This window comes from Drosophila mauritiana, chromosome 2L (assembly GCF_004382145.1).
Source record: "Drosophila mauritiana strain mau12 chromosome 2L, ASM438214v1, whole genome shotgun sequence".
NCBI classification, from domain to species: Eukaryota; Metazoa; Arthropoda; class Insecta; order Diptera; family Drosophilidae; genus Drosophila; species Drosophila mauritiana.
In genome coordinates, this window is record NC_046667.1 from 1322398 (window position 1) to 1347699 (window position 25302).

The 25302-nt window shown below is 43.7% G+C and overlaps 8 protein-coding genes across 9 annotated transcripts; 1 reads left to right on the forward strand and 7 right to left on the reverse strand.

The window, feature by feature from the left end:
- Positions 1-246: 246 nt before the first annotated feature.
- Positions 247-952, reverse strand: LOC117150663. The gene is made up of 4 exons (XM_033317653.1): positions 896-952; positions 686-841; positions 464-631; positions 247-402 (listed from the first exon to the last, which is right to left on the reverse strand). Exons 1-4 carry the CDS (start codon positions 950-952, stop codon positions 247-249), a joined length of 537 nt encoding a protein of 178 aa, XP_033173544.1.
- A 1946-nt stretch (positions 953-2898) lies between these two features.
- On the forward strand, positions 2899-3629 carry LOC117141074 (dynein light chain 2, cytoplasmic). Of its 2 annotated transcripts, none has more exons than XM_033304376.1 (2): positions 2899-2999; positions 3054-3629. In XM_033304376.1, exon 2 carries the CDS (start codon positions 3108-3110, stop codon positions 3375-3377), a length of 270 nt encoding a protein of 89 aa, XP_033160267.1. In that variant the 5' UTR covers positions 2899-2999; positions 3054-3107; the 3' UTR covers positions 3378-3629. The 2 variants fall into 2 exon arrangements, with proteins under 2 accessions (XP_033160267.1, XP_033160275.1); XM_033304384.1 differs by having other exon boundaries at positions 2927-2999; positions 3073-3629.
- Positions 3630-10201: 6572 nt separating this feature from the next.
- Positions 10202-11350, reverse strand: LOC117143961 (probable pseudouridine-5'-phosphatase). Its single transcript, XM_033308898.1, has 2 exons — positions 11174-11350; positions 10202-11117 (listed from the first exon to the last, which is right to left on the reverse strand). The coding sequence occupies exons 1-2, from the start codon at positions 11289-11291 to the stop codon at positions 10336-10338; spliced, it is 900 nt and encodes a 299-aa protein (XP_033164789.1). The 5' UTR covers positions 11292-11350; the 3' UTR covers positions 10202-10335.
- Positions 11351-11438: 88 nt separating this feature from the next.
- LOC117150739 (pseudouridine-5'-phosphatase) lies at positions 11439-12575 on the reverse strand. The gene is made up of 2 exons (XM_033317773.1): positions 12362-12575; positions 11439-12312 (listed from the first exon to the last, which is right to left on the reverse strand). The coding sequence occupies exons 1-2, from the start codon at positions 12477-12479 to the stop codon at positions 11516-11518; spliced, it is 915 nt and encodes a 304-aa protein (XP_033173664.1). The 5' UTR covers positions 12480-12575; the 3' UTR covers positions 11439-11515.
- A 15-nt stretch (positions 12576-12590) lies between these two features.
- On the reverse strand, positions 12591-13376 carry LOC117150741 (probable pseudouridine-5'-phosphatase). The gene has a single exon (XM_033317775.1). It carries the CDS (start codon positions 13359-13361, stop codon positions 12651-12653), a length of 711 nt encoding a protein of 236 aa, XP_033173666.1. The 5' UTR covers positions 13362-13376; the 3' UTR covers positions 12591-12650.
- On the reverse strand, positions 13372-14377 carry LOC117150740 (pseudouridine-5'-phosphatase). The gene is made up of 2 exons (XM_033317774.1): positions 14167-14377; positions 13372-14099 (listed from the first exon to the last, which is right to left on the reverse strand). The coding sequence occupies exons 1-2, from the start codon at positions 14231-14233 to the stop codon at positions 13444-13446; spliced, it is 723 nt and encodes a 240-aa protein (XP_033173665.1). The 5' UTR covers positions 14234-14377; the 3' UTR covers positions 13372-13443.
- Positions 14378-17366: 2989 nt separating this feature from the next.
- LOC117150623 lies at positions 17367-18310 on the reverse strand. Its single transcript, XM_033317593.1, has 5 exons — positions 18207-18310; positions 17913-18143; positions 17778-17863; positions 17615-17713; positions 17367-17554 (listed from the first exon to the last, which is right to left on the reverse strand). Exons 1-5 carry the CDS (start codon positions 18227-18229, stop codon positions 17415-17417), a joined length of 579 nt encoding a protein of 192 aa, XP_033173484.1. The 5' UTR covers positions 18230-18310; the 3' UTR covers positions 17367-17414.
- Positions 18311-18391: 81 nt separating this feature from the next.
- LOC117150622 (apolipoprotein D) lies at positions 18392-20161 on the reverse strand. Its single transcript, XM_033317592.1, has 6 exons — positions 20058-20161; positions 19875-19995; positions 19212-19342; positions 19073-19152; positions 18908-19006; positions 18392-18791 (listed from the first exon to the last, which is right to left on the reverse strand). Exons 1-6 carry the CDS (start codon positions 20072-20074, stop codon positions 18565-18567), a joined length of 675 nt encoding a protein of 224 aa, XP_033173483.1. The 5' UTR covers positions 20075-20161; the 3' UTR covers positions 18392-18564.
- Positions 20162-25302: the final 5141 nt, after the last annotated feature.

The window sequence follows — 25302 nt, forward strand, 5'->3', positions numbered from 1 at the left end:
GTTGGGCAGATTTGTACATATGTGAGATGTGTGTTCCTCTCTCTTTCAAGGCCTGTGACTTTTTATTATATAGTTAAACTCTAAATTATACCTGCCATTCATCCATGAACCAGATTTAAAACATTATAATAATATAAATAAAGGCTATGCTTAATATATTCATGTGCCATTAGCAATTACTAAGCTGCAGTGTTCCGAATGAAAAATATTTTATGTTCAATATATTTTAAGGATAACCCTTTTGGATTAGGATATTGTGACGTATACGTCCACAGTAGCACGGTTAATATCGTAGGCATACCAGTTCGTGTGAAATAGGTAGTCCCCATGGGGAACTGGAAGAACGTTTGTTACTTGCGTATTAAGATGACTTATAGAAACCTTTTCCACAATGATATCGTGCTGCAAAATGAGGATATTTGCAGAAAAAACTAGAACTACAAGGCTCAGTATTCAGACTCACGTCGTAGGGGCAGGAATGATTTATATTGGAGTAGTCTTTGAAGAAACTGTAAAAGTAACCGGCAATTGGATTCGATTTTTGGTTTTTATAAAACCTGCAGGCATCTATTGTAATGTTATACAGAAAGGGCTTGTAGCCATTCAATCTCTGCAATGTTGCTACGTTGATCTGAAATAGATATTTATATAATATAACTATAATTTTAATGCAACATTTACGAACTTTTATTTTGGTAACAGGTGTCTTTAGTAATTTGACTCTAAGGGAAAGGTACTTGTATGTGCGATTTACCGCCTTTATATAGCAATAGTCAAAGTAGGCGAACTCTGGATCCAAGGTAACGCACTTAACGTTTGTAAACTCCAGCTTGCTCACAGCCTGAAAGGGTGTTAAGTTCTTAGTGAATAGGTTGGATTTGCAAGCTGTTCTTACTTCGTGAAATGTATAGAGAAAAAAACCAAGTTGAATCAGACGAACAGGAGAAAACATTTTTGACTGCAGTTATGAACAGTTTCGCTGACAATGGGAGGCGAAGTGTTCTTTTGAACAATTTCCCCCACACCGATTGCAATCAGAATCAAATTCAAATAACATTTAATTCTTTTATAATAGTTATACTTATAATCTAATTAATCCAATGACTCTCCCTTTTAAACGAGGAAAATGAGTTGGATGTAGGGGAGTAAAGAGAGAGAAACCGATTCGATTATAGTTTGATGAGAAATTCAGGAAAACTGTATTGAGTGATTATTATATTAGGTTATTCCTAACTGATATTAAAACACTTAACATGGAAACATCTAATTCCATTGCTGATATACAATAAAATCATTTCCTATTACATAATAAAAAAAATGTGATAAATGATTTGACCAAATGTGAGTTATGGGAACCTGGGGCGGAAGTGGGAAAATTCTGCATTTAAGCCCCAGCGAAACCGCTATAAATTAGATTACCATGCTCGGAAAAGTCCAGCCCCAAGAACCGTGACCATTAGCATGGCGTGTGTCCAATAAATTAGCGTTTTCATTAGGAAAACAAGAGAAATTTGTTCACAATGTTGTCGTTCATGGGGCTCAGAACCACACATACTACATATATACCTCGATCCCGTTCAAAATTGGTTGCATTACTTGATTAGTGTCCGCGCAGTGCTATTATTAAAATTCAATCTAAAATTTTAGTCCTGCACTGGAAGTCTCGTGAGCTGATTGCATGTCTAATCGAATTTAACAACCTTTTACTCTGTGGATTGGGAAAAGGAGCAGCGGGAAATTAACGAACTTCATATTAAGTGCAAATTCCGGCCTCTAACTCGTGTCATGCGATTCTGATTTGAAGCTCAAAGTCGTTAGGCTTTTCCATCCACTCTATGTACGTAATGCCATTTGCATGTTGGTCTCGTGACCGATGGAGGGACAGTAGGGGAAGTGACCATTTTAAGGCGGTACTTAGGAACAATTCCGAGGATTGGTCAAAAATAGTCAGTGCGCTAAAGATTTTTCTTCACTTGTGCTCAAACTAATGCACAATGTGAAACTCTATGAATAAATATAATACTTCGGACAAATTTCTACATTTGCTTGATGAGTATGGGTCACTCGCACTACAGTTTTTTATTCATGCTCTGTGACTATCTATTACGTAGTTAAAATTTAAATTATTTCGACCATTCATCCAAAAACAAGAATTAAAACATTATAAATTTCATTGCTCATAATTCATCATAGCTTTTGTGTATTCATGAGCTATTCAGAAACACCAAGTTGAAGAATGAAATATATTAGAAGTAATTTCATGTATTGGTTTTATTTTTAAATTATTTTAAATTATTTTTGGCTTAATATATTTTGGCGAATACGTCCACAGTAGCACGCTTAATATTAGCCATTTAATCTCTGGAATGTTGCTATGTTGATCTGAAACGGCAACATATGTACTAGCATGTGATAAAAATACTTTATATGCCACATATACAAACTTTTACGTTGGTAACAGGTGTCTTTAGCAATTTCACTTTTAGCGAATAGTACTTGTATGTACATTTAACTGATTTTAAAAAGCAATAGTCAAAGACGGCAAACTCTGGATCGAAGGTAACGCACTTAATGTTGGTAAACTCCAGTTTGCATATAACCTAAAAAGGTGTTTCATTACGTTAATAGTGCGTTGGATATTGAAAATTTACTTACTAGATGAGTCGAAAACAAGAAAATACTCAGTTGAACTAGGCGAACAGGGGAAATCATTTTTGTTTCGCTGGCAATGGCAACATGTATTCTTAAAATATGTAGCACACCGCTTTGAATCAAAAAATTGAAATAGCATTTATTTTTATAATTGGTATATTTATACTCCAATTAAACCTTTTAATATATCGATTATCGATTATTGTTTGAATGGTAATACTGATTTCAACATCCAAAAAGAAACATCGTAGCAGGCATCTGTTTGACATTAGCTTCGAAATCGAAAGCGGCAGCTCAGAAAAAATCAGCAACCAACAGAGCAAGAGCCGGATAGACAGAGCCTGAAAGTGAGTCGGCAAAAATCAAATAATACGAATAGTGAATTCTGAACACTGAGGTAGCCCCAAAGCCTTTCCGCAGATAAACAGCAAGAGTGATAATCGAATCGAGACAAGATGTCGGATCGCAAGGCGGTGATCAAGAACGCTGACATGAGCGAGGAGATGCAGCAGGACGCTGTGGACTGCGCCACCCAGGCCCTGGAGAAGTACAACATCGAGAAGGACATCGCCGCCTTCATCAAGAAGGAGTTCGACAAGAAGTACAACCCCACCTGGCACTGCATCGTGGGCCGCAACTTCGGCTCCTATGTGACCCACGAGACGCGTCACTTCATCTATTTCTACCTGGGCCAGGTGGCCATTCTGCTCTTCAAGAGCGGTTAATCGCACCTCGACTCCTGACAGCCGCTCCACCATGGCGCCCACCGAAGTTTTCCGGATGAGTCGCCAAACACTATTGTTCCTTGAATTGTAAACTCACGCACACTTACGCATCCACACTCACACATACGCACTGCACTGCACTGCACTGCAATGACACACGCACACTTGACGTCGTTTTGCCAAATTCCAAAAACTTCACTGTGCTGACTTAGCCACTCTGCTGCTGCCAATTAAATCGAATACTGGTCCTGACTTCACTACTTATGAATTCCCACATTTCACCCGGCATACGCTCAACCTGAAACATTGGATAATGCTTTTTGGGTTAATTCCTGCATTCATAGTGTCCTTCGGTTCATCAGAAGGCAAACAATGGGAGCACGCAAAGTGCGGGAAATGGGAAATTCGGGCTGCTGGTGCCGGGCAGATGCAGATGCGGATGCGGCCCCACCTGGCTGGCTGTGGGCAAATAAAAATTGCTTAATTAAGTTAATTAAAATATTGTCGCTGTCCGCCGAGCTTCCATGTGCCGGCGGCGGTGGCATTTATGCGTTTTTATTATCACGGCGATTGGCCAATTTCGGACAGGACGTCGTTCGGGTAATTATGCCAGCTCACGTCCAGGGCGCAATAATAATCATAAAAATAATATTAATAAAGTTCGCAGCGGGCCGGCATATGAGTGTGTATTTTGCGAAATACTTTTACACTTGGCCGGCAGGCTCGGCATATGAAAATGTTTTTTGTCGAGTGGGTGTTTATAGTTGGTTTGAGCCGCTTTCACAGTTCGACGACTTTTGGCCTTGTCTGCCCGACTTTCCGCCATCTGGCCCCCGTTCTCGGTGTTCCGAACCATTGCATCCGTATTTCGATGGATCGCTGGGTCAGACAGATTCTCATGCATATTTCATGGCCCGCGCAAACACGGCAAGTGGCGCACTTGAAGGCCAAAGCTGCCCATCAAATCGAAGTGCCTCGCAATCAGGTTTAAACCTTTCGCCTCTCGAATAAACCCCTTATTAATATTTTTACGAATACTCATATTTTTATGCACATTATGCGCCATTAAAGGCAGAGCTCCCACAAATGTCCCGCTTCCCTTGAAAGTGAATCCCACCTTTGGGCTTCTACATCCTGCGACCACCTATTTCATCTTCGAAGTGTAGCTCTGTCCAGCTGTTTCCTGCTTGGTCTCTGCCTCCACTGGGCTGAATGAGAGTGGTGTTTTCGCTCCAGGATGAGTTGAGTCTGCGCAATGGAGAAATGAGATTGAGTGGCACTCTTCAAGCAGCGAGTAGATAGATGGCGCCAGCGAGAAGTTCAAATCGAGTTCTCGTCGGATTTCTAAAGGTTGGAAAGAGCGTTTTTGAGATGAAGGTACATTCAAGTTTTCTAACTTCATTACATCACAACACAACTTAAGCAAAAGTTTGCTACGATTTGGATAGAGGGCAATGGTAAGAATATATAGGAAAAAATACAGTGTACTCAAGTTACCCAATCATCTCCGTATATTTAAGGTCAAACCAGGCAAAGATGATATTACAAATCTGCTGGCACATTCGTTTAGCCCACTCACCGCTTTGTTTTGTTCCCACATAATTCCAATTTAATCTCGCATAGTCGCATAGTCGCATTCACCATTCGCCATTCACAGCCACCACCATCAAGTGACTACAAATGAGCAAAACTCTTGACCTTTTTGTGCCCCGGGCGGAAAAAATGAACAAAACTTTTATAAATTACTGTCAGTAGCAGTGACCTCAATATAAAATTGCACAACATAACTTGAACACACACACACCGATGCACAGATACACCAACACACTGACAGCGGAACAATTGCGAGTGCAATAGATACGAGTGTAATTGCATTTCTCTTGGCCGCTAGAAAGCTAGAAAAACCAACCCAAACCAACCCAAAACCACAGGAACATACGCACACGGATATGTTCACTTTTTGTGACCTCAGCAGCTATAATTATTGCCATTTTTTGCTGCTCAGACACACTACATACGTGTGTTTGTGTACATTGTACATTGTATATTCATATATGAGCCAGAAAAGCGGGTCAGTCGAAAGTCAACATTAGTTTTATCACAGTCCTGGTCGGAGGAGACCCCATCCCATTCTCCAAAATGACAAAAATCCTAATGAAACACAAACAAGACAGCAGGCGGAGGGCGTGGTGGGTGGTCAAAACCCCAGAACACAGCCAACAAACAATAAAAACCGCACCGTATAAAAAGTCGGGGAAAATTTTCATTAAACAAAAACAAATGTACCGAATTTGTTCCAAAATTAAAATGGGAAGTTACTTTTGAGCTCGGCTGCGAAGTGGATTCACTCTGTAAATGTTCCAAGGATATAAAAGGGTTTCCAAAATAAATGGATTTGTTAGAATGGCTAAATGGTTTAGGTAGTTGTGTGTAATGGCAAATACACCATTTTCTACAATAGTAATTCGATATTTTCATTACCTTCTACATGAAAATTTCTTAGTGAGTTTCCATAAACCCATTTCGCTGGATAATCGCGCACATAAACAAAAATAATCTCAAAACAGGAGACGAAGAGATGTGATCGCCCCTGCGAAATGGAGGAAGTTGCATGCCGTGGTTTTTGCTCCTCTTTCGGGTTGGTGTGATAGATGAGGCTGCAAGGACCCGCAAGGACACATGCAGAAGTCACCCACTTGGGGAGTCGATTTTTCATTTGGCTTACGTATCATCAACCCGAGCTCGTCTCGTCTCGTTTCCCCTTTCTTTTTGGCCACTATCTCCGCCTGACCAACTCCATTGTCGTCAACGAGGCTCTTCTGCTCCGTCCTGCCACTTTTCCATCTCCTACCCTTCCTGAGCTCCGGATTTGGGTGTCCATCTAAAACCCCTTTGTTACCATTTGTCGCTTTAAGGCTAAAGCTTTACTTGTGGTGATTAACGCAACACACTATTCCATGTGGGAAAAGGGTAATTTCTATTCGGAATAGGAACATTTGCAGCCCACTAAGCTACTGGGTATCATATAGTCCAGAGCTCCCCTGCTTATCGAGCTCCTATTGTCTCCTCTTTGGATCCCCACAGTACTTTTGTGGCTTTATTTTCGTTATTGTTGCCTGTGATAAATTGTGCGCTTTTCGTTTTGACAGATGTCAGCGTTTGTCTGCCCAATGCGAAGCAGAAGTCTTTTGGGTTTGTCTAGGCCGGACTGGAAGTCCTCGGAGGTTATCGTCCTTTTCTCATTTTAATTTTCCAATGCCTCGTCAGGCATTAAAGTTCTCGCAACCTTTAACCTCAGCCTGATCTTTGACTTAACCATAGTTTTTGCAACATTTCCGGCGTGTGTGCTTTTTTTTGCTTCTCGCAGTCGACTTGTTGACATTTTCAGGCCTGTCACAGGACTCTGAAGTCCTGCGTCTGAGATCCCCAACCTGTGTCCTGTCAGTCTCCAGGAGCCGAGTCCTGTGTCCCATGTCCTGGCCTCATGTTCTCGTGTCCGTGTCAGGCGTCACTTTCTGCCCCTGACAGCGGCAACAATTTTATTTACTTAATTTGGCTTTAGTTTGTCATTTATTTACTTGTTTGCCGCAACAGCACACCAGTTGGTCAAAGTGTCCACCTCACGGCTCCACCTCCGATTCCAGCTCCATATCTCTAGTCCTCGCACCGATCTGGCCCGACTTCTGTTGTTGTCACTTTGACGCTGACGTTGGAGTTGCTGCTAAGGATTTTGATGTTGCTGCTCCTGGTTTTTATGTCGTTGCCTGAGGTATAGTGCGCTGTGGATCAACTTGACTTGGCTGGAAAAGTGCATCAGTGGATAAATCGGTTATACCAATTCAAATAATTTAAATGGAAGTAAAGTATACAATAATTTTTTATATTATTCATATATCCTTACAATGTTTCTTTCCAAGGCACGTTGTTAAGTATCAACCTCGCTTCAAGCTTCAGTCTTTCCCCTTTCCAGGGTATCCCCCATTCGATCTGCGCATCCTTGAAAGTCCCCCATTTGGTTTTATTTGTAACACGGTGACACATTTTGCTGCCCGCACTTTATTGCATATCGTTGTCGGCTGTTGGCGGAGCGTGGCATTGAATTTTTTATGAAAATTTAGAGCAAGTTGGTTTTTTCTTGTTTGCCTGGCGTTGACGCTCAGCTTTTGCTGCTGTTGCACTTTGGTACCTTAATTAAATATTTATTTCAATCATTTTCGCAAATGGATGGACACCGTGATGGGCGGAGGTACGAAATCCGTTCATGGCCGAGGTGAGACATCCAGTTGGAAGGGGAGGCGGGAGGCGTGGCATTTGGAGGCACTAACATTTGTCATTACACATTAATAGCGCACCATTAATCTTTTTCGTGAGCTGGTGGGGTGGGGTGCTGGGGGCTCAGGCTCGGAATGAATGCCATTCTGGGGTCTGGACCTGAATCTGAACCTGGATCTGGACCCGAGTCGTCTGTCGCACAAAACCGTTAATTAATGTATGCCATTTAGCTGGAAAATTGCAAAAGGACACATACCCACGTACACAAATTGGTTTAAGAGGCAGAAATGGCAGCGTGAAACTAGAAGTACCCCAACTAACTATTTTACAATAGTCACATGAATGATTAATCCGAGCTCTTTTCCTACAATATTCAATGAATTAAAATCAATGCAATCGCCAAATAGTTAGTTACTTAATAGTTATTTTGAACCTTTATCACTCCAATATTTAATACTACGTTTACATATAGTTAATAATACCGCCTTAAGTCACGTTGTCACCACTAGGGCATACGTGTAATGCCAGCCCATCATAATGAGCGGAAATTTAGTGCCCTTTTGAATGGTGGTGGATGTGGGGTTGAGCCACTGGACGAGTGGCCTGCTGGGGGAAGGGGGCTTGGGTGGCTGGGTGATTGGGTGGTTGGGCGTTGCGTCGTTGTCGCCACCACAAACAAGCAAAGGCAAAGGACGCAGTGGCGGGAAAGCGAGAGGGGATACTGGGGACTGGGATTGGGACTGGGACTGGGGATTGCCCAGCAGGTATGCTTGATTAATGCTTTATAACAAGGCTCGCACAAAGCACGCTCCGAATGCACACCCACGCCCGCAGAAACCACAGGATGGCGGTTCACGGCCTCAACCGCCCAGCAGCCTGGCCACCCAACCACCCACCTCCTGTGTCCTTGCATTTTAACATTAATTTAGCGGAATGCTGGGTAAGACTATGAAAAGCTTTTCAGCATTCGTCGACACATGTTAATCCTCGTTGTTGTTCCACCCAAAATCACAAGGGCACTTGAATCTCTGAAACAATGCGCCTCCATAGTCAAAAATCGATGCGATTGGCATGTAATGATGCAAAAATTACACATTGCTTAACAAGAGGCTATTAATGATTTTACGCACGAAATTGGTTTTAAAACTTTTTAATAAATGAATGTTCATGTTACATATAGTTTTTTCCCCACTGTTAACTTTGTGGCTTAAAAACGTTTCCATTTACTAGCAGTCAGTTTATTTCTCACTGAATCTGGGATCCCCGCGGGTCTTTTTGTTAGCTTAATTAAATTAAGACGTTAAAAAATCGCAGATCTTGTTTGAGCATCGTGCTTTTGACGCTCACAATTATTATTATTTTCGCTCCTCATGGCACTTTCCATTTTATGCGATTTTCTTTTCACTATTTTTTTTGCATTCAGTTCTGCTGAGCTTTTCGCCCTTGAGTGCTTCCTGTGGCGCCCGTTCATTAGGCAGAAACGGAAGAAAAGCCAGGGAAAAGTTAAAAAATAGGGCCAAAAAATGTGTCTAAAGAGTTAAAAGGTTTATTCACTTTGCGCCATCTGACGTTTTTAGGAGTCGAGGGGCTAAACCCGACTTTTGGGGGCAGGAGACACATTTTCCGAGTTGAGCATTAAGTAATTATAAGTTGGCAGGAGTTGGCTGAAAGTTGCAAGTTGGCATCTGCAACTAGGCAAACATATTGCATGTCTACACCCTTGTAGACACCGGCAGACACACACACTGGTGCACAGTGGCGCACACTGCGTATGCGTAATGTGTTGAATAATTAAATTGTCAAACAATTGGCTTTTGGCAGAGAGACAGAGCAAAGATGACGGCAAGAAAATGCTGAACGCAACCGGGATTTATTGTCTTGCAGAATGCGAATCCTGTGAATGCGGAGAATGGAAAACGCTTAATCATCTTTCATTGAAAGCACTTGATGAGCTAGTCAAATGCCAATGAACAACGAACGGTGAACAATGGCAAAATTCAGACAATCGGCATTATTTATAATGCTCTTTAATCTCCATCTGAATTTGCATTTGCCTTTTTTCTATGAGTGTGTGCTGGTAAAATCATTGCTCGCCGACAGCATTCAATTTCCTTGTCATCCCGAAAACGTTTTCAATTAAACTGTATTTATTATTCAGCAGATAGAGCAAACAATTCCCTTTTCAATAGTTAATAATAATGCTAAGGCAGCTTATCGCAGCTCACAGTTTTATGGATCAATTTCGCTTCAAGCCGAAGTATCAAGAAAAAGGCTGCAATTAATTGGCACTTCATTAACACCAAATAATGAACACGTGCATTTAGCAAATCTTTCACATCAGCTGTAATTTAATCTGTTAAGCGTTTAAGTTAAAACTTCCCGCTTATTTCTACTGAAATGCGAAGTGCAAAAGCTTTTAGGCAGATTGCCTGGATTTGGATGCAGATATATTTAACCGCAAATCTGCTGAGTTGTTAACTACGTATGAATTGGCTTGAAAGGTTTAAATACCTGAGGAATCAGTAAGAGACAATTTAAGCCAGGGCTTATGACTTGGTTACTTTTATTTGAGAATTCAAATCATACCATTGCATTTATCATTGATTTTACAAACGTCATTTAGCTTTAATCAAAATGTTTAAAATACGTTTCCCATCCAATACAATAAAATCCTGGACAATTAAAATTATTGAACCTCCTGGCCTTCGCTTTCCTCCTCCTCTCCCTCATCAGCTTCTGAATCCGCAGCAGCTTTCTTTAGTGCAGCGGAACTCCGCTGACTTCCCGCAGATTTTTGGGAGCTACGATGACTTGGAGCCTTGGTTTTTTTGGGAGGCGGTTCCGTGCAGCTGTACGGCGGGATGTTGAACTCCGTCGGGTCGAACTCCTCCAGGGTTTCCAAACGTAAAGTGGCCAGCTCTGACCAGCAGCAGGGCAGTTCCTTTTCGGCCAACATTACCACTGGCAGTCGGGCATCCGTCGCTGCCTGGACTCCCTTAGGAGTGCCATCGAAGACCAAGGTGCAATCTGGTCCGGCATCTCCCAACCGTTTCATGGCAATTAAATAGACATCCGGTTCCGGTTTTGGAGCCTTTAAGTCCGCATCATCGGCGCATATTATCGATGAAAAACTCTGGAAGAAGTCCTCCCTATCACGGATCTTAGTGCAATACATTGATTCGGAGCACGAGGTGATCAGCCCCAGTCCCATACAGCACCTCCCCAAATGGGTGACCAACCGCTCTACGCCGGGCATCAGGGTGGGATTGGCAATCAAGTCAGAAGTCCGCTCATTCAGCTGAAAGCGAAAGGACTCCCAACTCACGGGAAGATCGCATTTCCGGCATATCATCTCGGCCATCTCAGCCGTTTCCATGGGACCGCTTTGTATCATAACCGCTTCGGGGATAATCTTGTTGTAACTCGCAGCCAGCTCAATTACGGCCCTCTTGTAGACATGACGGGTGTCTATATGGGAAATGTGGTCTTAATTTGATTTTGAAAATATACGAAGGGTATCTTACCGAAAACGGCGCTCTCCAGATCGAAGATGCAATAGCTAATACCCGGACTACAGCACATCGGTGGACAAAGGGAGCATCCCGGCGGAGCCTTGCAAGACTTACAGCACGCACTGCACATTTTTGGGCCGGACTTTACAAATTTTTCAAAACTCAAATTTTGTTCTACGAATTTTGGCCGAACACTGACATGTGCCGCATTGAAAACAAAGTTAACCAATTATGTACACTACAGCCGCACATCTTTGCTAAGAAATCGAGGAGTAAGTTGAATGTGCAAAACCGACATATTTTTATTAACTTATAAAATTATTGATTTCTTATAAATCTTCTTTAAAACTTGACTCATTCTCTAAAATTTAAAATGGATGGTAGGGCGGCTGGTGCTGGTGGTTCCGCGGGTTCCTCCTCTGCCTCCTCCTCCTCCGCGGCAGCTGCTTCGGCCGCTCTGGCCCGGATTACAGTCAATCTCTGGCTGTATCTCGTGCGCCGACGACTCGATCGCCTCTTGGGCGCAGGGTCCGTAAACGGGGGTAAATTATACATCTCCGGCTCGAAGTCATCCAGGTACTCGAAGCGCAAGGCGGCCAATTCGGACCAACAGCAGGGAAGGTCCTTCTCGGCCAACATTATGACGGGCAGACGAGCATCGCTCGCCGCCTGAACTCCTTTGGGAGTGCCATCGAAAACCAGGGTGCAATCGGGTCCAGCATCCCCTAGCCTCGACATGGCAATCAGGTAGACGTCGGGCTCGGGCTTGGGCGCATGCAATTCCGGATCATCCGCGCAGACCACGGTGGAGAAGTTCTCGAAGAAGTCCTCCCGGCCGCGAATCTTCGAGCAGTAGTTGGCCTCGTTGCTGGATGTGATCAAGGCCAATTCCATGCAGCTATTGCGCAGGTGCGGAACCAGCCGCTCAATCCCATCCATAAACGGGGGATTTGCGATTAAATGGGAGGTCCGCTCGTTAAGTTCATACCGAAACGATTCCCAACTCATCGGAATATCGAGCTTCCGGCAAAACAGTTCAGACATCTCCGATATCGTCATAGGACCACTCTGGACATGTAAAATGTCTGGTATCCTCTTATCATAACAACGAACCAGTTCCTTGAGAGCCTTCCGGTAGACGTGGCGAGTATCTGAAGAAGGCAGTGCTTTATAAAGGCAATTTTCCAGTTTTAAGCTCACCAAAGACAGCACTTTCTAGATCGAAAATGCAGTAGCTGATACAAGGACTGCAGCGCGTTGGAGAACAGCCATTACAATCTGGTTGAGATTTGCATGTCCTGCAGCCAAAAGTGCACATCTTTTCTACCAGAAGAGCTCTAGAACTGGAGGAATTTTCAACGAATTTAAATCAACATTATCTGTATCAAGGTCTAAAAATGTGAAAATTAACACTAGAAACAATGTTGCCTATAATTGTAGTTATTGACACGGTGCAACATTTTATTTCAAACTACACGATACATATATCTCACAAAGGTGGCAGTCCAAAATATTGTGGCTTGAATACTTCTAGCGATCGCAGTCTCAAAGTGGCCGGAGCACTTGCGCGAATGGATACCAGAGGATCGGGCACGAGGACCACCTGCATGCCAGCGGCCAGAGCAGCCTCCATTCCAACTAAAGAGGACTCGAAGACCAGGCACTTGTTCGGCTCCGGCGAATCCTCGAAACGAGAGGCGGTGGTGAGGAAAACATCCGGAGCAGGTTTCCCTTCCTTGACTTCTTCGTCGGAGCCGCTCAAAACCACGTGGTGGAAGACATCGAAGAGCCTGGAGTGCCGACGCGTCTTTATCCTAAACGAATCCCGACCGCAGCCACTTCCGATTGCCATGGGAATGTTGAACGAGTTGAGGTGATGCAGCAGGCGCTCCACACCGGGCATCAGTCGAATGAAACCCATTTTGCCACGACACTGGAGTTCCTGTTGGTTCTCAAACTCCGTCATGCTGAAGGGCAGATTGAAGGTTTTTACGATGAGAGCAGCCTGCTCGGAATCCGGCTTTCCCATGCACCGCATCTTCAGATCGAAGCTATACGTATGACCATAGGGATCCAGAATCCTTTGAACGGTTTCCGTTCTCAAACGCTCGCTGTCTATCAACAGACCATCGAGTTCGAAAATGCAATGGGTAACTGGCTGAAAAGAGCACATCCTGGAACCCGCCTCTTCCTCCGACATTTCAGTACACTTGAAATTTGGATTATTTTTTATTTTATAAGTAGAATACTAATTTTGACGGATCAATTTTGAGTGCTAGGGGTTATCCAAACTCGAATTTGGAGCAGGTGTCAAAGGGTGGGAGACCAAAAAGCTCAGGCTTAAAGTCCGTCATCGATTTGAGAACCATGGTGGCGCCCTTTTTCTGCTGCTTGGAAACGTGATCAGGTGGAATAAAGATGACTTGGGATCCCGCTGCTTTTCCGCCTATGAGGCCCACTGGAGCATCCTCGAATATAAGGCATTTTTTGGGATCTGCGGGCGGATTGAATCGCGAGGCGGCCAGGAGATATATATCCGGGTTGGGCTTTCCTCTTCCCGGTCCCAGTTCCGGATCATCGCCACAGACAACGTGGTGAAAGGCCAGAAAGATATCCTTGAAGGACTCGGCCTTCACTTTGAACAGTTGTCTAAACGAACTTGTGGCTATGCAGAAGGGTATGCGGTATTCGTGCAAGTGGAGAATCAGATCCCTGACCCCCGGCAGCAGAGCCACTCTTCCCATGCTCTTATCAACAGCTGCCTCGAATTCCTTTTGAAATTCCGCAGGTGACAACGGAAGTTTCAGATCCTTGACGATGTGTTGGCAAAATGTACCGACGGCCATTCCCATATGGTTCGTCTGATCGGCTTTGGTGTACGTTTTGCCATATTTAGCCAGCAAGTCTTGAACCGTTTTGAGGTAGATACCTTCGCTATCTAAAAGAGAAAGAAAAGTATGAATATAAACCATTTATTCAATTAGAATACGTTAAATGGAATACACCTATCAAGGTTCCATCGCAGTCAAAGATGACGTGAGTGACGGGGCAGTAACACTTCTTGGAGGGCATTTCTACAATGGTCTAAGGTCTTCATATCACAGCATGCTCCTTAATTTAGAGGGTTCGCCTTGGCCAGAATGGTGCCTAATTCTTCCAAAAACTAAATACAAAAATTTGGTTCTTCTGTTACTGATTTTTCTTTAAGAATTTTGAGAGATAATTCCAAGAGGTCCTGATTTCATTATCAAATTTCATTCCTTTCGGGGGTAGTTGCACTTTCGTATTTTTAGCTAAGTCTAATGCATGCGGCGCACGCTTTTTGGCCAGGACTCGCATGTTGTTACAAAGTTGCGTAATTGATTAAGCAGTTGGCAGCCAAGCCGCAAGAGACGTTTTCACCAGCGCGTCGCCGAAACTTTGGCTTTGGCCAATACGTGCCGCAAAATGTTGGGAAGACAGGGAGAGTAGATTGGGTGGGTGGTGCATGCAGCATGTGGTGCGAAACTTTCTGCGGTGGGTGGAGCGGGTGTCGGGTCAAAGGTGAATGCGTCGCGACGCTTGATTTTGGCACGGGCTTAATAGCCAGGCGCACCTGGGCCGTATGAAACGAGTTAACGAAATGTTTGCGCATTTTGATGACTTTCAGGGGGAGTTGATAGCGGAAATTTATGATGGCTGATAGGCTTCGGATCAAGGATAAAATTGAAGATCAATGGGGCCACATTTCAGACACTTATATTGCATTTAGTTTATATATTCCAAGAAACGCACTATCTTGCTTGCCACAATTTTAATTGATCCTTACTGGAAAAACCCACTTAGTACATTCAGAATCAACTCCATCGCGAAACTTCGACCATCCGCATTGACTACCGAAGGATGGGGCATTTTATTACCTTTTATTGGCAGCGCTGGCTCGGTTGCAGTCGCAACCATTGACCGTAATGCATTAATGTACTGTGGCCGCCAAATCGAACCAGAAGTTGCGCGATGGCGAATGGCTAACTGGTTCACTGAGCTTGCATATTTTACGACCGAGTCCAACTTTAATTGGAACAATACCAATAAATGCCAAATGCAGATGGCCCGCAGGGAGAGCCAAAAGTTTGATGTGCTTTGACCGGGATATCGAAGGACCCGCCAGCCAGTGCGGAAATCAGCTCAAGGGGACCCATCCGCATCCACACTCGCAGTCGCGTTCACACGAAGCCACAAGGACCGCAAGGATAACAACGGCTTTTGGCCGCCCTCGCTGCAAGTTTGCGGTTTCGGGGACTGAAATGCAGGCTGGCAGACAAGCAGACCAGTTAACAATTCAATGAACGCAATTACAGCGCCCAGATTTCAGGTGGCAGGTGGAGAGTCCTCGTTGCCAGGACAGCGATTAGAGACGCGTTCAAATTAAACGTTTGCAACATATTGTTGCTGGTCAGCCAAGTGGGAATTCCCCTAACCAAGCCAAAAAAAGGAAGTTAATTCGTTAAATCCTTTGGTTGAGACCATGAGTTACTCTGTATAACATGATACTTGGCCTACTATTAGGCGTTATTGATAATAGTAGTAGAAACAAATTGGGAGCCACTAAGGCATCTCCTGTGATTGGTATACATAAATATTTTGTATTAAAGTTGCCATCTGTAATTACCATTGCCGCATATCCTTCTACTCATACCGTGTACAAAAAAAGGTGAAATACCATAAATGTGGGGCTTCCCAAAATGGCTGGCTGCATAATTTATGCACACAATTCGTCGCTGCATTCGAATGTCCTGTTCCCGGAGTCCTGTTCCCATTTGGTAGCCACAACAGCTGACGCACAGCGTCCGGATAATTGTCCGTCCTCCGGCTAACCGTCCGATTAATTAAAAGGCATTTTATTGACTGGGAGGAGGTGGTGGCCAAATGGGGATCTGCGAGTGTGGAGTGGGCCACTTTTATCGCCAGTACCTTGCTGACAGCAAATTGCTTTAGCTGATTTGGCATTTTCCATTGAGGAGATGATAAATGAAAGGCTATTGAAGGAGGTGCCAACATGGATGTGGTGTGAAGTGCAGATAGAACAAAGTAAAGTCAATTTCAGGGGATTTTAATGGATGAATTACAGCATCAGAACTGAATGTCGTAAGTGAATAAAGTGAACTTTAGCTGGATCCAATCGAACTCACGATATTGTTCCCCAGAATCCTCCATAAAAGTAGAGGCATCTTAAACCTACTGTCTTCAATGGGGTCTTTTAAAAGCCTTCCCCATCGGAGGCACCACACTCAGACGGTCCAGTTCCGAGCCCTCGGGCACCGCAAGGAATACCAAATTGAATAAATAGGGTACGATATAATCTCCAAAGAGTAACCCAATAGCCGGCGGGCAAACCGCAAAACTGCAAGCAGGAATCGTCCTTTGGCACTCAATAAATGCTATCCGTCTATGTGCGGAGCAGGCTCAAATGTCAGTCACATATTCCTTCAATCATCAGGACGCTCCGCAGAGCGATTTCCCAAAGGATGCCAGTGCAACAATGTCGTGGCTGGGGTGGGTGTAAAACATGGGCACAAAGTCCAATTTGTTTGTAATGGCATTACTTTGTTTACAAAACAAATTTTGTATGCATAGCGAGTAGCAGTCGTTGGGTGGAAAGAGGTGAGTTGGCCGGGGACTCCCACACGACCGATTCCTAGCCGGATTCCTCGACCCTTGCAACAAATGCTGCACAACCAGCTCGAATGCCGCAGGAGCTGTCGCAGTCTGGGAAACTCGAAAACAAAAATGGAAGGCGGGCAAATAAAATATAGACATAGATATATACAATGTATATGTTTGTACAGCTTCTAAAAATCGTTGTACCATAAAATTTCCCCAATGGACGCTCGGAGTTTTCGCTCTGCAAGGACCCTTCGTCCTGCCTTTTCGCTGTTTAATTTTACAATTGTCCTTTTTCTTTATTCCTGTCCAGGGAGCGAGATGAGTTGGTGGGCCAGGCTTATCTATTCGCATCCGTTCCAAGTGCGGTTTTGTGATTTATGCTTGTTTCTGTGGCCAACATTTGTTTTGCTCACCAAGGCCGAGCAAATAAGGCAGTCTTGTGGGTGGAAAATGGGTTTCACATAGAATCACTATGATTTTTATTAATGAAGCTCTTAAAAACGAGTTCCCAGAACGGTTTAATTTCCTCAATCGGGAGTCCAAAATCAATTCGATATGCTGATTGAACCTTGCAAGTTACACTTTTATTTCAAAACAAAGTTTATATTGTTCAGGTATCATAGGGACACGACTCCTGCGGAACTTTGCTCATGTCACCTATAACAAGACCGGACATTTTTCCAAAGTACTGAGCCATATGTATCACCTGGGCACTGGGCAATCGTTTTCGGGTCTGGATGACTGCCCAATCTGTGGGATCAAAGGATCGTATTAGGGCAAAGTATTTATTATTCACAGCACTACACTCACGAAAACTGAATATTTTGCTGGCATCAAAGCACATAAATCGGATGGCGAAGTTCACATAATCGGTATCCAGAACATACATCAGAACGCCCTCAGGAAAAGCTGCAAAATTAAAACACGTTAATAAATCGCTTTAATTGGCTTAACTAATTCCATCATAATTTACCCGTACTAGTTGTGTCCAAAATATACCGCCCAAATTCTGGCTCCACGCGCAGTATGTCTGCCTTTCTCATCTTTACAGTACCAGTTCTGTGAATATGGCTTATAGATTTGTCTCAAAATATTGAAAATCACTCACTGGCTGTTCAGCTCGCGGGCCACAACGCTGAATTTATTCTCTTCCACCTCCATGAAATCCGTCGACTGACATTTTTCCACTCGCAACGAAAGGTGAGGATATATCGAGTGGGTGTACCACTTTCCTTTGAATCGTTCCATGTCCAAATCCCCAACAGCCGTCATGTTGGAGGGACAGGCGCCATGAAAGGCCCGCATGGCCATTGAAGATTGAAGACATAGGATTGCAAGGCTTTCGGAGAATTAAGTAGGCTAATCAATATTCATATAGCTGATATTCAGAGGCTGCACTCACACTAAGATCTTCCACTTGATCATGCTGGAACGGTTTGAGTAAAACTGAAAACTGAATCATTTGGTCTGGCTTATTTGAATCTACTGGATGCGGCTTAATGCAAAATAATCATGATTATGCGCAAAACAAAAGCGGAACCGTTCCATTGAGACACTTGATCGTGTCCATCTCAGTTGTATAAACTCTTTACATGATCGTTTTTCTATTTATTTAATCCTCGCAGTACAACAAACTTAAATCGAAGCACCAAAGAACATTTAACAATCGATACACGATCGCTGTGTTTACATGACACTTAGTAACTTAGGAAGTTCATAAAAATGTCATAGAGACGCTCGTAGAGGCGTCGGAGCCATTCTCATGCCTTTTCGATGGCATTTGGCACGGTGGTGGACACGAAGTCATCCACATCGAGACCATCCTCTCCGGCCAGCCCGGTGCCATTACCATCCAACCGGGGGCAGTTCTTCTGAACAGTGTCGATGAGGAAGGCCTGGGATACATCGTTGTCTTCCAAGATCTTTCTGGCCGCATCAACCACTTCCGCTGAAGGTTCACGCTGACGAGTCAAGATCCAAACGATTTCTGCAATAAAAATAATAATTATCATTCCGGCGTAAGTGCTTGTCACTCCATTTTAGTTATGACACAGTTCGCATATGAACATGCTGACTAGCTGACTAGACACCCGATTAACTCACTGAAATTGGCCAAAGGCGTTACACTGGTGCAGCTGTAGACGACGGCGTATGACTCGTAATCGGTGCCCAAAACCAGGTAGTTGGCCTTCGTCAATGGCTCTAAAATGTATTACATAAGCAAACAAATGTTGGTTGAAGAGACCACCTAAAGTTGGCATTACTCACGCGTCGGGTAAAAGGCCACGGCCAACTGACCGGGTCCAAGGACCTTGGCCTGTCCAGTTACATTCGAGGGTTGCCCGGTGCTTTTTCATCGATTTTTTGATTAAATGGAGTGTTTCAGATTATACTACTTGATACTCACAATCGATTGATGGCCGCATTCACCACCGAAACAGTGCTGTTGTCTATGAGACTGTAGTTGGCGTAGATGCACTTCTTGCCGATCTCGAAAGCAAATGGATACGCCGCGTACTCGTACCACACACCCATATACTGAAGTAATCCGAATAAAAATAATAATAAACACAATGTAACAATATTAAGTATCAGCAGATGGTCACATAATAAGTAACATAAACTGTACCTCAAAGTGCTTACTTATTATTTAAAATTCTGGGAATAATTATAGTTAGATTAGATAAGTAAGGTCCGATAATTAAAAAATACCAAATACAAATATTTACCTGTAAGGCTGTAACAACAATGCCCTTTATTAATATGAAACCAATTTGATTATCTTATCATTATAGTTTTCGCTACTGTGATCATTGAACTATCAATTTTGCACAACTAACGAAGTTTTGAATTTGGAAAATCGAACTTGCCCAATTTTTCACCCATGTGGAGTTTAACTAACAACGCTTAATTCTATATATTCGCTAATATTTATAACTATTGAGACTTTGTAGTGCCATCATTAGCATGTTCGCTTAAAACTGATCGTTTAGACTTCCCTATTCTAAATCTATGAGAATGAGATGATTGACATGCAATGTGGGATGGGTGTCCTAAGGTCAGTACTCACCGCTTCCGCGTCGAAGGTGTCCAGTAGATTAACATCTGGGCACTTGCCGGGAAATGGCACCTGGGCATGGGCCACCCAGACAGCCCCAAATACCACGGAGATAAGCAGCAACAGGTGCGAACTGTGGGGATGATTAATGAAAAGTAAACAACTTGGGGCTAGTGCTCAGTGAGTGGCGCTTACCTGGAGTGGTGATTCATTCTGGAATATACTGGGAGACGCGATTGCTATCCACTGAACTTGGTATCCGTTCTACTTCTGGCTTAGAACTGAGGTTCGTGCATCTGCATTGTATCTTTTATACGCTGGATGCGAGAGCTTTGCTTTTCGCGAGCGAGCTTTTCGAGTGCGCCGAATCGGATTGCCCATGTGAACGAAGTGAAATGCAGACGATCTGATTGCAGAATCAGAACATACTGCTCTCGTTACAATCGCCAGGCAGCTATGGAAAACAATCCCGATATAACTCACATAATTTCTGTATGCACATCGCGATAATTCGCTTTCGATAAGGGCTTCCGCATGCAAAGCGGAACAATTTGCACTGCAATTACGGGGGTCAATCAATTAAGAGAGATCGCGGCTAAATAGGTTCAATGCCCTGATATGGCTAAGTGAAATTAAATAGTGAGTAAGCAGAAATGTTTTATTCAATTCGCAAGTCAGAGTGACCTTTTCACTTATTTCATTCGTATTAATCAGACATCTTATATTTAAGTTACATCATAACCATTTATATAACTACTTATATTAATTTACTTCTTAGTATTTGTTATTTTATGACACTATAAAAAAAGGAATTTATGCTACACTGATTTTACTAAAATATTTAAAATACAGAACCACTGAAATAATTAAATAAATAAATGGTATTTCTTAGCATCCACCCGCAGGAGAGCTTTTCCCTTCATGTGGATTGTGTTTGTGGCGCCATCTTTTCGCCCTTCTGCCAGCGCCATCTGTTGAGCGCTTTGCCGGCGCTGGTCGAAATAAGTACAAATGTTCGTATATTTGAGGTTCCTTCAGCTCGTATCCTTCAGCTCGTTCTCGGACTGGCCAGACGAATTGTTGACAGTGGCGAGATTTCTGCGGTTTTTCTCTTTGCAGCTGGGAAGGAGGAGAATTTAATTTCCCCATATATTATTAAATTAATTAAATGTAAACCACAAATTGAGTTACATGTGCAAAAATGCCCGCAGGACGAACGCTGAAGCGTCTGTGTGGATGAAGGGGTTTTTGGGGCAGGGAGAGGCATTTCAGGTGATATATGTTTCGACAGGGGTGGATTGGTAAGTAAGGAAGGCATCATTAGTTGTGAAGAAATCATATGGCCCTCGATCAATAATACCCTGTAATGAGAACAAAACAAACGAGTATTTAAATCCTTTTCTTGGTCCTTTTGTTTCCATTGTATGACAAATGTCTTCGATCCACCCTCGCATGGTGCACTCATATTTTTATCCATGTGCGGCTAGCGCAGATTTTGAATGGCCAGCCAACTATTCGGGCAAGGGAGTTCATAGCGCATTGCCCCACCGAAAGGATTGTGCTTGCCCCATTTGGATGGATGGATGGATGTCCTGGCTCGGATTTGCTGTGGCTGCCACTGTTTGCTGCATGCAGCGTGTAGTAATTAAATTTAAAATATGTACGCATTTGCCGGACATCTGAGCTTAAAAACAGGTGCAATCCTTGAGGGCTGCCGGTGGAGTGGGGTTACAGGGATAATTTGATCAAAGGCAACCGTAAGCCTGCAGCTGCGAGTGGACAGATGAGAGCTGGTTATTACAGGGCATAAGTGCAGTTTTCGGAAGGTGCAGCCATGGGCGTATGCCAATAGTAGTTCAGAGGGGTCAAGCCTCTCCAGCTACCTTTAATGCTTATGACATTGCGCTTAAATAAACATTCAGGTCAATGTTTAATATTTCCCCAGCTTGGTCCCCATTGCAACCTGTCACTGTGGTGCATTTGTGCGGTTTATAATGCATTGACAATTGGAGATGAGTGCGTGAGCACAAATATGCCTTACAATTACTATAGGGTATACTTTGCTAAAGTCTCCCTAATACCATAAAACGTAGAGCTATGCACCAAAACACAATATTCAAAACGAACTTGGATAAGAGTGTGTATCTTGAATTAGTAAATAAAAATGGATTGTCATTTGTAGCAGCTTCATTAACATAATGGTTTTAAAAACTGGATCGTGTCACGTTCGCTTCTCGAAAAACCCTGCCCACAATTCAATCACTTTGCCATTTTAAGTGCTCGAATATTTTGTGGTTATTCATTCGCTTTATGGGCATTTTGTTGAATGTAATTTGATTTAAGCAGATTTTTGCCAGATGCATGAAAATCAGTGCAGTGCCACAGGATATCGGGGTGTACATATGGAGCACGCGTGTGGCCATTTAATTAAGTGGCTACCTTTAAAGCCAGCCGCCGAAATTGAATTAATTTTGATTATTGCTGCAGTTCAGCTGCGTTTTGATATCCTTTCGGAGCTGTGCACTGCTGCAATCAACAGTTGACATAAAAAAGGAGTCCCGACTCCCATTCCCCTGGGGGGATCACACTAAACTGTCGGCTAAATAACATCCAGGCGAGGACAGCTGGAGCAGCAACATCAAGTGGGTGGAGACACACTCCGGCGACCTTTAACCCGAGCGTGGGAGTTGCGAAAGTGGGTGGGGAGCTCCGCAGAATGCGTGGGAATTGCAAAACATGTCGCAATTTGTGCTCGCTTTTGTTGCCTGTCCTTTTGCATGCCATTCTCCCAGGATATTACCAACTGGCCGTGTTCTCCTGCACACGCAATGGGCCATAGATTAGGATGGATCCTGGGGACGGGTGGTAATTGGGAAGTACTGCCATTAAGCCGAGATATGGCCAAGAAGTCTGGGGAAAAAACTGCATTCTGCTAGTTGCTGTCCTCAAAAAGAATAATTGATTTAGATTTAAAGCCTTAGTCCGTAGGGATTCCCAGCTGGATCCTTTGCTGTTTTATATTTTTTTGCTAACATCCCTTCTCATCTAACATCAAGGCTTTAGAGCTTGTTTGTTCAATAACCTTACTACGCCCATTCGAATTATACTCATATCGTCCTGTTTGATCCTTGTATCCAACATGACACCCACCTGATCACCTGCCACGCCATAAAAGCAAACCATCCCACAGCCATATCCCGACTTCTTGCACCTTTTTTTAATGCGCAATCTTGGACAAATTTATTTATTTAGCACATTGTTTTTCGCATCGCTCCTTCGGGCATCAGTTGTGTTGTTCAGGGGAAAAGTGTGGAAAAACGCGGAAATGTCTGGCACACAAGAAAGCCAACATTAAGAACAATAACAATAACCACTGGTGGCAGACAACAAAGCGCAGGGAAGGGCTGTACTTGCGAAAAGGACCAACTCTCGAAAGTATTTTGATTTGTGAAATGCTCGTAAGTATTGTCGTTTTTGGCGCTGGCGTTGGTAGCAATTTCTTAAATTTTTTATAGTGCATAACCTGTCTGGCGCACATGTGCACCCCCCTGGAAAGCCCCCTCCCGCTCCGCCTAGCCCCAGCCCACCCACAAACGCAGTGGCTCAATCGCTGGAGGGCCCAAAGTCGCAGGACGAAGACGTTGCGCGCTTGTTGGCAACGCTTATTGCATTATCCTCGGCTCGAGTCAGTCAGCCCAGGATATATGTCGGCTGATCTGGGGGGTGGTGGCAGGTGGCGGAGGCGGAGGCGGAGGCGGAGGCGGAGGCGGAGGCGGAGGCGGAGGCGGAGGCGGGGGCGTGGGCGCGGGAGGGGTTAGATATAACACCGCCAACTGCCGCAGCTGATGCCACTTTTGGCTCGTGGCAGCCGCGAGCTGTTTGCCCGTTTGTTGTTATCCTGGTTATGGCTGCAGCCAAGGAGCCAGCCAACCGGCGAGCAAATCATATTCCTTCGGGGAACAGCGAATACTCTGCACAGTCCACGGGGAGATCGGCCAGACTAAAGACCTCTGGTCTTTATACGTTCTGAACTCTACATAAGAAGCAAACTGCATTAAAGATTGCTTGAGAATAAAGATTATTCTCAATTGTGCTTAACTTTAATCAGCATCAGAATCGGCATATGCCCAACGAAATATGAACAGCATTATGAAATTGGCACGACTTCAGCTGGGCTCCAAAGTCCAACCTCCAACGCTTCCAACACCCATCAAGCCCCCACTTTCTTTATTCTCCCCAAATGCCTGGCGAGAAATGTTAATACCGAAAAAAGCAAACCATTTGCCGCAATGAAAATCGCGTAAATTTCATACTGATTGTAAGTGTCGCCGTTTTCTTGACGCTGCCATGAAGGCAGCAGCCAGACGGACAATACACTGTACAAAATGAGAAGTAACAAAGATAAATAGCACTGCCCCACCAAGAAGTCCTTCAAATGCTCACACAATTCAACCTGAAATATTCAATTAATGCTTTTATATATTTAAGCCCATCTAAAGTGCAATTTTTTCTAAGTGTACAGAGGAGCTGAGCGAGATGTAGACGGAACTGCCATTGCCGTCTGTTTCCCCCATCCTTCACAGTTACTTCCCGATTCCCCCGACTTCCGGTTGGAACTCTGTGTTGGCTGTCGCCTGCAGATTGTCAGCATTGTCACAATTGCAATTTTTAGGATGGCATGGGATCCGCTGATTTGGTTGCCATTTCACCATTTTACCATTTGAGCGCTTCAAACATTTTGCGGGCATTTACCATAAAGAGCAGGGCGAATCCTAATCCCAATCCCAATCCCAATCCGAATCCGAGCCAAGAACGTCATTCGATTGCGTTAATAGCCGAGAGTGGCGACCGATGCCAGCTGCAAGTCTTGCAAATTGCAAAAGTTTCTTGCCACTTTCTGGTTTCCTTCTTTGTTGTTTTTATGATTTATATATGTGTGAGTTGGTGTGGTTTATACACATGTAGTTGTCATCTATTGTTCGAGGTTTTTTTAGGTGGTTTTTGAGGCTTCTATAATTACATTAACCTTAACCATTTCAGCCATTTATTATTCTTTTCCTTCTCTAATATCATACATTGTGAAGTTAAGTGGATAAATATATCTCATCCCGTTTCAAGGATATCATCACCTTTCAATTTATTCTCTATGTCCTATTGATTTTGGCAACTGCTCACTTTGTATTCGATCATGTCGCCTCCCAAGCTTCTGTATTTGCTTGACTCCAGTGCAACTATGATTAAAAAATAATTTCGCAAAAATATTGAATCACGTCGCGCACTTGGCAGCTTGGCAGTCAAAGAGAACGTTTGCTGGAAGACGGATGGCGCTTTTGATGGCCGAGAATCAAGTTTGTTTTTACGTGCCATGTAGTTTGGGCCGGGAACGTGGAGGACTTGGGCCTGGGGGATGTCAAAGGTCGGTCGCAGCTGCTGCAAATGG

Bases quoted from the DNA above. Each gene is read 5' to 3' on its own strand.
- LOC117150663 (XM_033317653.1), bottom strand. From the start codon at position 952: ATGTTTTCTCCTGTTCGTCTGATTCAACTTGGTTTTTTTCTCTATACA. The intron at 842-895 runs GTAAGAACAGCT...ACACCCTTTCAG, and splicing joins TTCTCTATACATTTCACGAA to GCTGTGAGCAAGCTGGAGTT. The intron at 632-685 runs GTTCGTAAATGT...TATCTATTTCAG, and splicing joins CACCTGTTACCAAAATAAAA to ATCAACGTAGCAACATTGCA.
- LOC117141074 (XM_033304376.1), top strand. From the start codon at position 3,108: ATGTCGGATCGCAAGGCGGTGATCAAGAACGCTGACATGAGCGAGGAG.
- LOC117143961 (XM_033308898.1), bottom strand. From the start codon at position 11,291: ATGTGCAGTGCGTGCTGTAAGTCTTGCAAGGCTCCGCCGGGATGCTCC. The intron at 11,118-11,173 runs GTAAGATACCCT...TTTCCCATATAG, and splicing joins TCTGGAGAGCGCCGTTTTCG to ACACCCGTCATGTCTACAAG.
- LOC117150739 (XM_033317773.1), bottom strand. From the start codon at position 12,479: ATGTGCACTTTTGGCTGCAGGACATGCAAATCTCAACCAGATTGTAAT. The intron at 12,313-12,361 runs GTGAGCTTAAAA...TGCCTTCTTCAG, and splicing joins TCTAGAAAGTGCTGTCTTTG to ATACTCGCCACGTCTACCGG.
- LOC117150741 (XM_033317775.1), bottom strand. From the start codon at position 13,361: ATGTCGGAGGAAGAGGCGGGTTCCAGGATGTGCTCTTTTCAGCCAGTT.
- LOC117150740 (XM_033317774.1), bottom strand. From the start codon at position 14,233: ATGCCCTCCAAGAAGTGTTACTGCCCCGTCACTCACGTCATCTTTGAC. The intron at 14,100-14,166 runs GTGTATTCCATT...TTTCTCTTTTAG, and splicing joins CTGCGATGGAACCTTGATAG to ATAGCGAAGGTATCTACCTC.
- LOC117150623 (XM_033317593.1), bottom strand. From the start codon at position 18,229: ATGATCAAGTGGAAGATCTTAGT. The intron at 18,144-18,206 runs GTGAGTGCAGCC...ATTCTCCGAAAG, and splicing joins ATCAAGTGGAAGATCTTAGT to CCTTGCAATCCTATGTCTTC. The intron at 17,555-17,614 runs GTGAGTGTAGTG...TTGATCCCACAG, and splicing joins CAGCAAAATATTCAGTTTTC to ATTGGGCAGTCATCCAGACC.
- LOC117150622 (XM_033317592.1), bottom strand. The intron at 19,343-19,874 runs GTGAGTACTGAC...GGATTACTTCAG, and splicing joins ACACCTTCGACGCGGAAGCG to TATATGGGTGTGTGGTACGA. The intron at 19,007-19,072 runs GTGAGTAATGCC...AATACATTTTAG, and splicing joins CGTGGCCTTTTACCCGACGC to AGCCATTGACGAAGGCCAAC.